Here is a 15,978-nt window from a genome sequence, read left to right as displayed (position 1 = left end):
AGGTGGATTGGCCAGGCTAAATTGCCCCTTAATAAAAAAAATAACTAGCTTTCTACAAGCTGATAGGATGGTTTGTCTTTTATGGGCTCCCGTGATTCATAGGATAAGGAGCACCCAAACCCATTGGACTTGTACCCTGCTGGATGTCTACTCTGATCTCAGAGCTGGGCTTCAGTCTCAAGCACTGTCTGAGCAGTTTTCAATCCCTACACCTTTTAAACCAGAGGCAGGAATTCTAACCATTAAGCCAAAGGCAAGTACTTGCCGCATGATGATGCCAATGTTAGGGTTATTAACTCTCCAGGATTGTACAAGAGCTTCTAATAATTACAAATGAATCTCATAGGCACTGCTAGACACAACCCAGGAGAAAAATAATTGGGCATTAAACATGTTTTTGGTTTCATTTTCTTTGAACATTTTTGTATGTTAGTTATAAAGGAATTGAAGAAGGAGGGTTGCCCAGAAGCAGGAATATGCAGATTCAAAAACAGCTTCTTCCCAGCTGCTCCCAGACTCCTAAACGACCCTCTTATGGACTGATCTGATCTCTTCACACATCTTCTCTACTGAGTAGTACTACACTCCTGTATGCTTCACCAGATGCCTGTCTCTGTGTATTTACATTATGCATTTACGTTTACTCTATGGTTTATTTCATGTATGGAATGATCTGTCTGGACTGTACGCAGAACAATACGTTTGGTACACGTGATAATAAACAATCCCAATCCAATGTACAGCCAGAGTTGGCAATCTTACCAGTAACACGTTTCAAATTAGTTATTTGGCGCTTTGGTACATGATGTTAAAGTGCTTGGTAGAGATGTTGATGGAACAAGTTCCAGTGAAGGAACTGGGGTTCAAACATCGACAGCATAGATAACAGAAAAGAACTGGTTGGAACCCCAGGGAACGACCTAATGTTGAATAAATATAAGAACTGGGCACAGATCGAGTCTGAATGTGGGGAAATAATGTTAGTTGCAGGAAAACAAATACTCACTTTATCCCCGTAAAATAGTTGGCAATTAGCAGCAATCTCTGTATGCCAACAGATGGCAGTTTGTACAATGACAGGTCCAGCTCTTTGTAATTCTGTTCTGACATTTTCAAGACAAAAGCCAAGGCTGCGCACTGGACTGGTGAGAGGCTCCCAGAAGAAAAGGTCCCAGTCTTGAAGGCTGTTTTTACTTCATCAAGGGCAGAGATATCATTTAATTCATTGAGGCAGTGTAAAATGTTAATTGCTTGTTCTGGGGGAATATTTGTCTGCAAGGTTTTTTTCAAGAATTTGGCGATTTTCTTTGAGTCGTCCTTTTCCTTGATGTTCTCGCCGTGTACCAGAAGACCTTTCAGAAAATGCTGGCTTTTAATTGTCCCCAATCCACACAGGAACCTGAGAAAGAACTCCTGGCGGCTCTTTCCATCTTTGGACGCAGACTCGCAGGCTTCCTTGCACACCTGGGAATAGCTGGGTTTTTCAAACAGTTGAAAACTTTTCCCAATAGGATTCTTCTTCTGGTTGTGGAAGGAAAGGAAAACATAGAGAGCTGCAAAATATTCCTGTACCGCCAAATGGACAAAAGAATAGCTCTTTTTGTTGTCCTTGGTAATATCTTTGCAAAGCCCACCACAAACTAACGAGAGTTTGATCTGGTGTTGGTTCAATTCTGCCTCATTGAATGAGACTGTTTGGGAACCTTGGTGCCAGCTCCGTTCAAACACCAGCTTCCCCAGGCGGAAGATTGAATCATGATTTGACTGCAGCAATGCCACCTGTAACTCATTTCCTACATATTCCAACTTTTCCTCTTGAAACAAAATCAAGTCGACCAGGAAGTGAGAATACACCTCTGTCAATGTCTGAGGTATTTCATCCTCCACATCTGCAGAATTCAATACAGTTTTCAAAACTGAAAACAGGATGCAGCAAAAAGCAGGAACTGAGCACATGAAAAACAGGTTCCTCTGTTTCTTCACAACCTGGATCATTTTTTCAGCCAATTGCTGGTTTTCGCATCGCCTGCGGAAATAATCTTCTATTCCCTGGTCCTGGAATCCTTTGATTCCAGTCCTCCTGCTAATGTATTGAGGGGGGATGATGTTCTTTGCCCCGTGTCGGGTAGTTATCCAAATGGAAGCCGACGGAATAAGTTCCTTTTTGACGAGATTGACCAGTATGTTTCCAAGTGTGACCGCCCTACTCACGTCTCGACAGACAATGTGTTTGTTAAAATCGACTTCCAGGTTGCCATCTGACAGTCCATCAAAGATAAATAGTGTCCGCATCGCTTCGTTTGCCAGCAAGCTCCCGCAGTTTTCAATGTGTGGGTAGTATTGCTTGACAAGTTCAGCTACAGCAATTTCCTTTTTGTCTTGGGACAATAAACTAAGTTCACGGAAAGGGAAACAGAATATGAAATCATACTCAGACAGTGCAACACCACTGGCCCAGTCATAAATGAGTTTTTGTACAAGGACTGATTTTCCAATCCCAGCTATCCCCTCTGTAACTACAGTCAGAGTCGGTCTGTCCTGTCCCGACAGAGGCTTGAATATGTCTCCAAGTTCAATTGAGGTCGCATTTGAATCCTCGCTATTTTCACCCTCTGTTATGCTGACATCAATAAATCGCTCATTGAGCAAAACTTGGCTTCTTCCCTTTTCCCCCGATTCCGTCATGTACTTAAATGCTTCTCTTGATTTATTTTTGTGGGTCGCTTTGAGGTTTTCCAAATCAGCCTCTATGATGAGTAAAAGGCAAAGGTTAAAATCACCTGGATGAATCTGATAGCTGCAAGTATTCCAGACTTCCTCATGGTGGCACAGTAGTTAGCACTGCTGCCTCACAGCACCAGAGACCCGGGTTCCATTCCGGCCTTGGGTCACTGTCTGTGTAGAGTTTGTACGTTCTCCCCGTGTCTGCGTGAGTTTCCTCCGGGTGCTCCGGTTTTCTCCCACAGTCCACAGATGTACGGGGTAGGTGGATTGGCCATGATAAATTGCTCCTCAGTGTCCTGGGATTTTAGGTTAGGCTATGAGGTTGCAGGGATAGGGCGGGGTGGGGCGGGTGGACATGGGTGGAGTGCTCATTTGAAGGGTCGGTGCAGACTCGTTGGGCCGAATGGCTTCCTTCTGCACTGTAGGGACTCTATGATTCATTTTTACAATCAATAAGCCAGATTCAACTTGATCACAACAGTTTACATTAATGCAGATCATTAATGCACACACCCAGAAGCAGCTCAGAGGTGTTAGGACATCAAGTGGAAGTTTAGAAGGAAGCCAGTGCAAGTTACCAGCTAAATGGATACCGGCTGAAGGAGGTTACGAGGATTGAGTGGGTCAGGACAAGGAGTTTATTTATTTAAAAAATAAATGTACAGTATGCAGCTATTTTTTTTCAAATTAAGGTGCAATTTATCATGGCCAATCCATCTAACCTGCACATATTTGGGTTGTGGGGGTGAAACCCACATAGACACGAGGAGAACGTGCAAACTCCCAGACCAGTGACCTGGGGCCGGGATTGAACCTGGGTCCTCAGCGCCGTAGGCAGCAGTGCTAACCAGTACTCCACTGCGCTGCCCAAGGGCAAGGGATTTATATAGCAGGGCCAAGGTTATGAAATTTATATGCTGGGGAATGAGCAGCCAATGGAAGAGTAATAGTTAATAATAACATAAAGTTGGATGCAGGAAGTGGAATTCTGGTTGTGATACAGTTGGTGAGGTGTGAGGTTTGGGAGGGGTTGAGATTTGGGCCAGTGGATGTTGATTTTGCTGTCAATGGCTGTGCAGTAGGGGTACCAGCCAATGGGAGCTGATAGACGTGAGCTCCGAGATGGCTGATGTGAGATATGCACAAAATGAAACAGGACCCACAGGATGTACACTGTTATGGTTAGCCTGATAATGCAGGTTAGATATGGAAACGAGTTTGGGGCTAATGTGTAAAGTTCCTAATCAAATGATCCTGGAAAAAATTACTATAATTATAACTTGAGCTCGACATCTAGCAACTTGCTTGCCTTGGGAGAGGGGGGGAAGCAAAATCAAAACATTACAATGACTGTGAGCTGAGTGTTTAACATCTGAAACATACGATATGAAGGAGATTTTTAGAAAATAATGGAAAAATAAACACGATTCTGACTTGTAATAGATATTCATTCATTAATCATAGGTCTGACCTGATCCTCTTAATACTTACCCGAAAGTTCTTTTTCATATGTTCCTGAAAATTAAAAATAAATCGTAAACAATATATCCAGAAAGACTGAAAAGTATCCAAATTTTTAGACAAACATAAAAATAGAGATTACCGCCATAGTGGTTAACAATGGTCTGGTTGCCCATGGAGACGGTCACAGGTCCAGAGCAATGGTCGCTTTGAATATTGGGTGCAAACAGTTTCCCACCACCTGTGACGGACTGATGATTTTCAATTCTGTGGCCTTAATTATATAACCAATTTAAAAAAATAAATCAGTGAATAAAAACATGCTCAATTCTCAAACAAACTTGTTACAAATAAATAAAAATGAACATATTTTGACTTGTTTTCAGTAGTATTGCTAGTTAACAATAGCCTGCTTCGACAGACACCTTTTCCAATTGTTTCCAGTTATATTCTGCAAATTTATCTCTATGTAGATTTACATTAAGTTGGTCCTCAGTAAATCTATTGTTAGTTCATTTGTACAACTCTTTGTTTTGCTATTTCTTTCCTTACCTGTTGCCATGGTGCTGATCTGTGGATCAATATAATTAAGAACGTGGATTGGGAATATCTGCAAGGAAAATTATCCACAAAATAAAAAGTGTTGTCCTTGGCTGCATTTCAATCTTACCTATTGCACAATCACAGTAGGAAAAAGTAACAATCTCCTATCATGAAATAACAACTATTTTTTCTATGTGGTAGCTGTTATATTTTTGGTTTCCTTCTACTGACTTTTACTTCTGGATCTTTGGTTTCTGGATGTTTGGTGAGTCCCAATTTCCTACACCCATGAGGGTGTCTTCACTAGGGCTTTGAAGTAAATTGGTGAATTTTATATGAAGGATTCCATGGAATTATACAAAATGTAAAGCACACAAACAGACCATTTGGCCCAATCAGCCTGTTTGTGTTTCTACCCCGCTCAAGCCTCCACTCATCATTCCTCATCTAACACCATCTGCACAATTCTCTATTCCCTCTCCCTCATGTACTTTTCTAGCCTTCTCTTAAATGCAGTTTTTCTATTCACCTCAACCATTCTGTATTGATAGCGAGCTCCACAACTTCACCAATCCCTGTGTAAAGGAATTTATTTTGAATTCCAAATTTGATTTCTTGGTGAGTGTGTTACATGGATGACTTCCAATAGGTGAATTGGACATTCCGAATTCTCCCCCAGTGTACCCGAACAGGCGCCGTAGTGTGGCAACTAGGGGATTTTCACAGTAACTTCACTGCAGTGTTAATGTAAGCCTACTTGTGACAATAATAAAGATTATTATTATTTTACTCTCCCCACAGTAGAAATCATCTAATTCAGGTGGAATATTTTAATGGCATCAGCAAGACATTTGCCACAATAATGTCCTGCATTTAAAAAACTTTGTCACAAGTGTGGCAGAAAGGATAATTTAGCCAGACGATGCATCTTGGGTCCGACAGTTGTCCAAACAGAAGCAAAGAGTGCGAATAAGAATAAATGCATCAACAACTGGGCCAATGTGAGCGTGATTGTGGATAGGGACACAATCTGCTCGGCGGCCAAAACAAAGAAGTTTTTCTAGAAATCTGCAGCCACAGTGAGGTGAATGCGGGGACCATTGAGGACAGGTGGACAATCCCGTTAATAGTTAATGGGACGCCATTAACCATTACAGGAGAAAGGACCAATCTGATCCCATTATCGGCGGTGCAACGACTAAAAGCCAAGCCAAAAATCATCCCCAGAGTTGTGCTCCTGAAGGATCACAACAGTCATCAGATCACGACCTTAGGAGCATGCGAGCTCGAAGTTACCGTCAAGGATACAACACGTGGTATAGTATTCTCTATAGCAGAGACAGAGCGCAAATCGCTCATTGGAGTGGCGGCGTGTGAAGAACTTGGGCTCGTCAAGAAGGTACACTGCGACACACGTGACGCCCCGCCAACATATCTCATTAAAGCACTTTAAGTAGAGGGCAGGCTCAAGTGTGATGCTGATAAGAGGGAACAATCGGTTTGAGCCAGGGAGGATGGATGTGAGGTTCCGGGGACAGGAGGAGAGAGGGGTGAAGGAGATGAAGGATTTATTTTTGAAGGGGCGGTCACTAGCTTGGAGGAGTTGGGGGTGAAGTTTGGGTTCCAGCGGGAGGAGGGCTTCAGATATATGCAGGTGCAGAACTTTGCGAGAAAGGTCTTCCCAAAATTTCCGGTGGCAACAGCCTCTTCGTTGCTGGAGGAGATACCGTCGGTGGAGGGTGGGGTCTTTTTGTCGATTTACGATAGGATCATGGAGGAGGATAAGGTATCCATGGAACGGATTAAGGCCAAGTGGGAGGAGGATTGGGGATGGCTTTGGAGGAGGGAATATGCTGCGAGATGCTCTGGTTAATGCCACAACCTGGCAAGTAATTTTATCGGAAAGGATGAAGAAAGCTTGGGCTTTTGTAACACCAAATGGTCTGTACCAGTTTGAGGTTATGACATTTGGAATGAAGAATGCACCAGCAACATGCTGGTGTGGCACAGTGGCACATTGGTTAGTACTGCTGCCTCACAATGCCAGGGTACCGAGTTCAATTCCGGCCTTGGTGACCGTCTGTGTGGAGCTTGTACATTCTCCCCGTGTCTGAGTGTGTTTCCTCCGGGTGCTCCGGTTTCCTCCCACAGTCTAAAGATGTGCAGGTTAGGTAGATTGTCCTTCCTAAATTGTCCGTTCGTGCCCAAAGGTTAGGTGGGGTTACAGGGTTTGGGTGGGGATGTGGGCCTAGGTACAGTGCTCTTTCAGAGGGTCAGTGCAGACCTGATGGGCTGAATGGCCCCTTTCTACACTATAGGGATTCTATTCTATGATTCCAAAGTCTAACGAACAAGGTTATTCTGGACTAAAGAATTGTGCAGTGTACACAGATGATCTGGTGGTGTTCAGTGTGGAAGGAGCATTTAAAGGAATTGAGGACTTGGCTAGAGTTTGTGAAAGCCAAAGTCACATTCTTCGGCCTTACTATAGGACACGTTCTGATGGCCCTATGGAACATGAAAACAAAAGTTATGGAGGAATTCCCAATACCATCAACGAGAAGAGAAGTTCTGAGATTTCTGGACATGAATAGTTTCTACATAAAATTCATGCCAAGTTTCAGCAGTGTGGTTGCTCCACTGACTGAACTTATGAAAAAGAACCGGAAATTTAATTGGACGTCATAATATCAGGAGGTATGTGACAATCTGAAAACTGTATTAACCACCACGCCAGTTTAGGCCATTAATGCGAGCGATGTGGGCATTGGTGCTGTACTATTACAAGATGACGAGGAAGATATAGAAAGACCTGTTGGTTATTTTTCTAGAAAACAAAATATTCATTAAAAGTATTCGACCATCAAGACAGAGACGTTGTGTTTGGTATTGGCATTGCAACATTTTGACATTGATATTAGAACATAGAACATACTGTGCAGAAGGAGGCCATTCGGCCCATCGAGTGTGCACCGACCCATTTAAGCCCTCACTTCCACCCTAACCCCATAACCCAATAACCCCTCCTAACCTTTTTTGGACACTAAGGGCAATTTAGCAATGCCAATCCACCTAATCTTTGGACTGTGGGACAAAACCGGAGCACCCGGAGGAAACCCACGGGGAGAACGTGCAGACTCCGCATAGACAGTGACCCAGCACGGAATCGAACCTGGGACCCTGGCGCTGTGAAGCCACAGTGCTAGCCACGTGGGCTAACAATTCATTAGAAACAATTGCTTATGCAGGCCATAATCCATTGAAGTTTCTGGGGAAGACCGTATAGATCGAATTTATTGCTACAACCATTTAACTTGGCAATTACGCATGTAGCAGAACGAGAGACCTTGATTGTCAATGCTTTATCACAACTTTGAGATATAAGAAGAATGGAACGTAAGACTGAAGTGGACTATACTGATGTTTAAATTTGCATGCATAAATGAAATGCAGTATGTATCATAAAGTGTAATGAGTAGTGTTTAAAGTTGAAATGGCGTTGGAAAATGAAGCCATCTTTTCATCACGCTGGCTATTTTTTTAAAGGGAGGAAGTGTGATGAATCTAAAAGTTATTATATATTATATTTCATATTTGTGGTAATGTTATTAAAATCTGGGTTTAAAATATTTAGTATCTACTAAAGCTGTAATTAAGGAGTTGTAATGATTGATTTTAGCTATTTACTTGTTTACAGAGACATGATGAATGGAATATTGTTTTGATTGCTGGAGATTGGGCCTGCATGGTGGCGCAGTGTTTAGCACTGCTACCTACTGCGTGGCAGACCCGGGTTCAATCCCAGCCCCGGGTCTCTGTCTGTGTGGAGTTTGCACATTCGCTCCATGTCTGTGTGGGTTTCACCCCACAACCCAAAGATGTGCAGGGTAGGTGAATTGACCACACTAAATTGCCCCTTAATTGGAAAGAAATAATTGGGTGCTCTTAAAAAAAATTGATTGTTGGAGGTTCCCTGGAGAGTAGATAATTTATTAAGGAGTGCATTTAGTCCTGGTTAAGTATGTCATAGGACATCTAAATTGGATGCAGATTTTATAATTAATGGGAGGAGCCAGTGCTGTTTGTAGTTTGCAGTTTTGCCAAATGCTGTTTGGTTGAGCTGAAGATTCTGAGAAGATTGCAGGATTTTCAGGTTGTTCCTGAAGAGGATCTCTCTCTCCAAAAGTCTGCACAGATAAGCACTTATCTGTTTTGCTAACTTTATCTATAAGTGGCATTTCAACTGTATTTAGTTGGTTAATTGAAATTAGTGGCAGGTGTAGATAGTTAATGTTTTCCCTTTTATTTAAGAACTGTTTAACTGCTAAATTACATTTATTTGATGTTAATGTGGCTAATTCTGTGTCTAAATTAAAGTTTGTTTTAAAATAAAAATACCTATTGGTCACAGTCACTACTCCTGAGGTGAAGTATTCTTTTGTCACAATTTTACAAATTGGAAAATTGTTTGGTTTTCTCATCCAGTATTCTAACAACAGTTGGGATCTGGATTCGGTGTCCTAACAATGCCCAATCCAAGTAGCTGTCGATCTAGGAGATTGGGGCCACGACCTTGGTGGCTACAGTGGATGCCTTATGCCGCGTATTCACCATACATAGACCGCCAGAATCCATTGCACCCCTTTGACAGGGGACTACTTCCAAAATTTAGTTCAAGCAAACGGCATTGGCCACTTCAGGACAGCCCCATACCCCCCTGCGTCCAATGGGTTGGCCGAGAGAGCCATACAGACTTTTAAAAACGTAATGAGGAAAGAATCATACAGACCACTGCTCCATTAAATTGCTAATTTTATGTTTTCCTACAACATGACCCCCCACACTACCACGGGAGGTCACACCTGTCGAGTTGCTGTTGAACCGTTGCCTCAGAACTGGTTTGGATTTGGTATTTCCAAATTTGGCAGAGAGTGTGCAGGCACGTCTGTCCTTCCAGAAAAATCAATGGACTACGCAAAGGGGTGACAAACCATTCCAGGGTGGGAGACCTGGTCTTAGTTTGAAATTTCGCTGCGGACTCACTATGGTTAGCTGGGCGGATTGTGTTCTAGTCTTGTCCTGTGTCATATGTGGTGAATGTAAATGGTTGGACTGTCAAAGAACATATGGTCATTTGAGGTGCCAAGGGGCGGTGACCCCCATTCCAGAACAGATGGGTCTCTCTGGTGAATGTTCCTGAGCAGAGGGAGCTGAGAATTCACGAGTCAACTCAGTCACCTGTGCTGATGGGGGCCGGTGAGACCGGTTGTCCTGCTGAGGAGATAGCACCTCCTGAACTATCTGCCGCTGACAACATGACTAACTTGGAGGCTGTTGAGCCAGTGGAAGGATTAAAGAGGTCCGGGAGGACGCAAAGGTCCCTGGACCAACTGACTTTTTGCTGAACTCTCCTGTGATGTCTATAATACGGAACCTTTACACGGTTATTGTGTAAAATGTAATAAGGGAGTTAAGTGAGGGAGGGGGGGGGATATGGATTTGCACCACTTTTAAGGGGGTAGGCTTGATGGCTCATCTGATCAGCTCGGGCCCAATTGTACAGGAGCTTGCAAACACTGGCCAGTAGCGAGTAAGCGCGGGGCCCTGGGAGCAAGGGCCTGGCCAGTATGGACCATGGAGCCAGGTAGCTAGAACCTATCTTTTGGTGTTCTGTGCCTGTATATATACCAGCCTTTGCATTTCATAAATAAACCACTTTGTTACTACTGGAAACCTCTCGAGTGTCATCTCGAGCCACCACTGTTTTCTTTACCAATCTGTCCCTATCCCATTCCCAAGCTAAAATAATCACCAGGAGGGATTGTAATTGTATGATAATATTCCTGTCATCACCTGAAGAAAGGTCAACACAATGTTGTGGGGTTAACGCCAAGGTGGGGAGTTAGGAAGAGATGATAGTGTTCCCATCTGGGATTATGCAGGAGAGATCGTGGTTGATTGTAATCAGTAGCTTCATTTACATTTTGACAGTTGGCTGCTTGTTTGAAACTTTGGAAAGAGGCAGCTGGTTGGCTCTGTGGCAGGTCAAGAATGTGGGGGCCTGGGGGTCCCCTGCCAGAATCAAGGTAAGCTGGGTGGTGGGGGGTGTGTGGTGTGCAGAATCCCAGGGCAGCAATGGGACTTTGCAAAACACTCATATTCTTGACCCCACTAAGGTAAATGGTAATTTTTGAAACCGTACATGACCCCCTCGTCTTCCGCACCATCAGCACCCTCCACCCCCCCACCCCACCCCACAGTAGGTAAGCCAATAAAATGCTGGCAGGGTTCCCTTTGGACATTGAGTAGCATATACTAATGAGGCAACCATGTATGAGTCTTTGCATATCTAGCTTAGTTGTCTGCATACCCTGTTCTTGCAGGATAGACAAGTTAGCCCCCCCCCCCACCAAAGAAACAAAGATAATTGTTTAATGAACTGTATTCCTCCATTTAAATTACATTAAAATGTAAAGTCCTGCAGAAAATTGCATTTATGAATACGAGTATTCCTTTCTAAATACACAGTCAATGAAACATTAACTTAAAGATTTGACTTACCTTAAATAATACAGTTCCGTATGTGGAACTTAAATCTTTTGCAGCTTTAACTTCAAATTGATCAACAATTAATTTGTCAAAGCTTTTCAAATGCCTGCATGAGTTAAGTTTGTTACTGATGTTGTGAAAGGTACGGACATAGCAGCTCTGGTTAGATTTGTAAAGTTTGATTCTGTTTTTCACATTGGATGCTGTAAACATTATATATTAACTCTGATACAGCTGCAATGATATTCATTATCACTGCTTTATTGCATTTCTAGATTTTGCACATTTTTCATTGCTTTATTATTTTGTGTACCTTTGCAAATTTGCCCCTCTCATAAAGAACAGTGCGAAAGTCCAATACTTCTATTTTAACATAAATAAAATAAACTGATGGCTCATAATTTTAATTACATAATTTATAATCAATAAACTGTGCTTCTTGCTGCCAAATGTAAAGAGCACCTGTGCATGTGTGAGGTTTGCGCATGCAGAGATTGGCCCTGATGACATCAAGGGCGTACCTGCTCGTTTCTTGCAGTTTTTCGGTGTACCAAATGACATCATGCAAGGCGACATCATCACATTGAGTGAATCAGATTTGCGGATGTACAGAGACTAGTGAAATGTTGGCTGTGAAAAAACCATGGGCGGGATTCTCCATTGCCCGATGTCGAAATCGGGAATGGCGATCGGGCAGAGAATGGCGCCTGACGCTGAAATTGCAACAGGCGGCAGTTTGACGCTGGGTCACGATGCTCCAAATCGGCATCATCAAGACCTGCGCCTCGCGCAGTCGAAGCCCTGTTGGAATCTCATTAGCTGGTCCACTCGCGATGCTCCGCCTCTGATGGTGCGGGCCACGTGTGGTCTCAGTGGTCATGAGCCTGACGTGGCGGCTTGGAGAGAGAGAGAGGGCGTGCGGACAGTGTCCAGCACCGCCACACTCGGCCGATATACGTGCCGCTGGCCGGGGGTGCTTCTGTCAGGGCTGGGGGGAGGGAGGAGAGGTGGCCAGGAGGTGGGTTGTGGGTCGGGGTAGGCGCGTACACGGTCGAGTACAGCCGGCGCCATCTTTTCCGGCGTGATTGGCGTGTGTTTGGCGGATGTAGGCTTACGAGCGGCTGCAGCTTGTCAGCCCTGCACATGTGCAGCACGGACCCGCCGATTCTCCAACCTTTTCCCACCGGTTCCGTGGGTATTTCACGCGCGCCGGTGCTAGCCCCTCACCGATTGCGGATTTGGTGCAGGTTTTGCGCCGATTTTCCCGTCGTGAATCATCACAGATCCTCCGTTGGCTTCGGCACTTAGCCGCAGGAACGGAGAATCCTGCCCCATGTCTATGCATTGTTGCAGTCATAGGAACAGAGGTGCAGGAGAAAGTCATTCAGCCCCTCGAGTCTGCTCCTCCATTCAACTAGATCATGGCTGATCATCTACCTCATTGCCATTTTGCTCCACTATCCCCAAATCCCTTGATGTCATTAGTCTCCATAAATTTATAGATCTCTATCTTGAACATGATCAATGATTGAGTTTCCACAGCCCTCCGGTGATGAGAATTCCAATGATTCACTGCTCTCTGAGTGAAGAAATTTCTCCGTATCTCAATCCTAAATGGTCGGCCGCTTATTTATAGAATCCCTACAGTGCAGGAGGTGGTAATTCGGCCCTTCCAGTCTGCACTGACCCTTGGAAAGAGTACCCTAACTAGGCCCAGAACCCCACCTTATCCCTGTAACTAAGTAACCCTACCTAACCTTTTGGACACTAAGGGGCAATTTAGCATGGCCAATCCACATAACCTGCACATCTTTGGGCTGTGGGAGGAAACTGGAGCACTCGGAGGAAACCCACACAGACACAGGGTGAAACTGCAAACTCCACACAGCACCAGGGCCCCGGTTCAATTCGGAATTGAACCAGGTCCCTGGTGCTGTGAGGCAGCAGTGCTAACCACTGTGCCATCGTGCTGCCCTGAGACTCTGCCCTGTAGTTCTGGAGCCCTAGCCAGGGAAAATGGCCTTTCTGCATCCGTCGTCTTGTCCTTTAAGAATTTTGCCAGTTTCAATGAGATCACCTCTCATTCAACTAAATTCTAGACAACACAGGCCCAGCCTCCTCTATCTTTGCCTGTATGACAATCCTGCCATCCAAGGAATCAGTCTGGTGAACATTCGCTGAATTCCTTCTATGGCAAATGTATCCTTCCTTAGGTAATGGAACAGAAACTGTACACAATATTCCAGGTGTAGTCTAACCAAGTTCTATACAATTGAAGCAAGTCTCTAGTACTCAAATACTCTTATCATAAAGGCAAACATTCCATTTGCCTTCTTAATTGCTTACTGTATCTTCAGGTTAGCCCTCTGTGACTAACATTGAACAAGGACTCTTTGAACATCAACACTTCCCAATCTCTCATAATTTTGGAAATACTGTGCACCTCTGTTTCTCTTACCAAAGTGGATAATCTAACACATATCAACATTATATTCCCTCTACAGTGTTCTTGCCTAAGTCTGTCCAAATTCATTTGAAGCCTCTTTGCATCCTCCTCACAACACACACTCCCACATAGTTTTGTGTCATCTACAAACTTGGAAATATTACGTTTAATCTTCACACCCAAATCATTGATGTAGATTATGAACAGCTGGGCCCCAAGTACTGATCCGTGTGGTATCCGGTAACCCATCATCAATCCGTGCCTGTATATAACACCTGTGCTCTAATTTTGTTTACTAACCTTCTAAAAATACACCATATCTGTAGTTCCCCTTATCTACACTGCTAGTAACATATTCAAAAAGCTCCAAAAGGTTTGCCAAACATCCAGATGAAAGCAAAATACAGCAGATGCTTGAGATCTGAAATAAATGCAGAGTGCTGGAGAAATCCGGCAGGTCCAGCAACATGTGTGAAGAGAGTAACAGTGGCCAGGATTTTCCGGATGGGGGTGTCCCTCCCTGCCATCCAAAGAGTCGATGGGCAAAACATCTCGGCCTGTCCCGCAACGATTTCACTTCAGATATCTTCGGCTTCTCAGTTGCCAACCTCTTCTCAGTTCTGTCTGTGACTTGAGTAAACAGCATTGTGTTCTAGTTCCACGTCCCCTTTTCGTTTAACTTAAAGCTTCCTGGAAACTTCTATTTATCCTCTAGTTTTCTTAACTAGCTGTTCTTTAGGTTTCTTCTGTTTTTTGGTTGAAGGCTGCTTTTTGCAGCTCCCTTGGCCTGCTTCTGCTTCTGGCTGTTCTCTCTCTAGCTTCCTAACTCCATCTGCCTGGATCCAGTTAAACACTAAAAGGTCGTCTCCCTAAAAGTGGCCCCTGGTTGCTAAGCAACATCTCATTTTTTTCTCCAAGCCCGTGTTTACTTTTTTGTCATAAACACTCTCTCAGCACAATAGAAACACAGTTTGAATTGAAACCAAGAACCCTCCATACATACAAACATCTTTCTCTAACACAAATCTAACTAGAGCTTTGCCCTTTCCTACATAAAAACAGTAAATTAAACCCACTGAAATCTATACCTTATTTCGAACATTCAACAATACAAACACCACTGAGATTCAAGGTCTATTGCTCCCGTCACTGAGATTCAGCCTCCACTGCCCCGACCCTCCCTGTCAAAACTGGGGCTCCACTCCCAACCACCACATCATGGTTAAAGCCCCATTGCTCAGCCTGCCCTGCCTGCCACCTCCATCTCCTATCCCCACCAGACCTCATTTGCCCCACTGCTGAGCATGGGTCCATACGAAACTCACCACACCCAGCACTAACTCCAGCCTTTCCTCTGCTAACAACTCTGCTATCTCTGCTGACCGATCAAATCTAGGATGAGCTCCAACACCTTTATCAGCAATATCAAATGTGGTCTTCAGCACATGTCATTGACTTTTCACAGGCCTTGTGGGCCCTTTTCTCCTGTGAGGCCAATGACAGAATGCTGAATTCCATATTTGAATGGATCAACTCTTCATGAGCTATCTATTACTTCTGGTGGTTCCACACTGTGTACCACAGCTATTCTCCCATAGTAGTTAAGCTTCCCAGCCATCATGCTCCAGCCCCCGAGAGCCAGGATTTCAGTTCCATTGTGGGCACGTGGAGACCATACGTCCACATCCTGTGGCTGGTTTAGCTCAGTGGGCTAGACAGCTGGTTTGTGATGCAAAACAAGACCAGCAGTGCGGGTTCAATTCGCGTACCAGCTTATCCGAACAGGCACCGGAATGTGGCGACTAGGGGCTTTTCACAAAAACTTCATACTTGTGACAATAAAAGGTTATTATTATTACATCCCTGATGTGTATTTCCCATGCATCGTAACCATACCCTCCCATAACTGTGTGAAGACATTGACAATTGGAGTCCTCACTCACCCTTGTAGAATGTAGAAGACCATTCACCCTTTTGCTGCATTTCAGTCAGGTCCTATGCATGGCTCCATGGGTACTGACCACCTCTGTTGTCTCCACCCAGACTTTCTTTGTCAGATGGGGAAATCTCCTCTTGCCAGCCCGTGAGAGGAGACTCTCTTGTTGTCCACTGCAGGGAGTTATCATTAAACTGTGGCATTGTCTGTCCACGTTCCGCTGGCATTTCTAATGGATAAAGGTTCTGGCTGACTCTCTGCAATTCCTTACGGTGTGTAAGCTTCTGTCCAGAGTCTCCAGTGGCTCAGAATGAATCGG

General features: G+C 44.1%; 1 protein-coding gene across 1 annotated transcript in view; it reads right to left on the bottom strand.

The window, feature by feature from the left end:
• LOC140389293 (NACHT, LRR and PYD domains-containing protein 3-like) overlaps nt 1–11,363 on the bottom strand; it is a 30,744-nt gene extending 19,381 nt beyond the window's left edge. Inside the window, exons 1-5 of the mRNA XM_072473474.1 lie at nt 11,290–11,363; nt 4,738–4,795; nt 4,328–4,459; nt 4,216–4,239; nt 1,007–2,747 (exon numbers count right to left, since the gene is read on the bottom strand). Coding sequence (XP_072329575.1) covers nt 1,007–2,747; nt 4,216–4,239; nt 4,328–4,459; nt 4,738–4,747 — 1,907 coding nt within the window. The 5' untranslated portion in view covers nt 4,748–4,795; nt 11,290–11,363. The remainder of the gene's footprint in view (nt 1–1,006; nt 2,748–4,215; nt 4,240–4,327; nt 4,460–4,737; nt 4,796–11,289) is intronic.
• Between the last annotated feature and the right edge of the window lie 4,615 nt (nt 11,364–15,978).

Source organism: Scyliorhinus torazame, chromosome 14 (genome assembly GCF_047496885.1).
Source record: "Scyliorhinus torazame isolate Kashiwa2021f chromosome 14, sScyTor2.1, whole genome shotgun sequence".
NCBI lineage: Eukaryota > Metazoa > Chordata > Chondrichthyes > Carcharhiniformes > Scyliorhinidae > Scyliorhinus > Scyliorhinus torazame.
The sequence above is the reverse complement of the archived record's forward strand: the minus strand, read 5'-3'. Positions and strand labels throughout refer to the sequence as shown.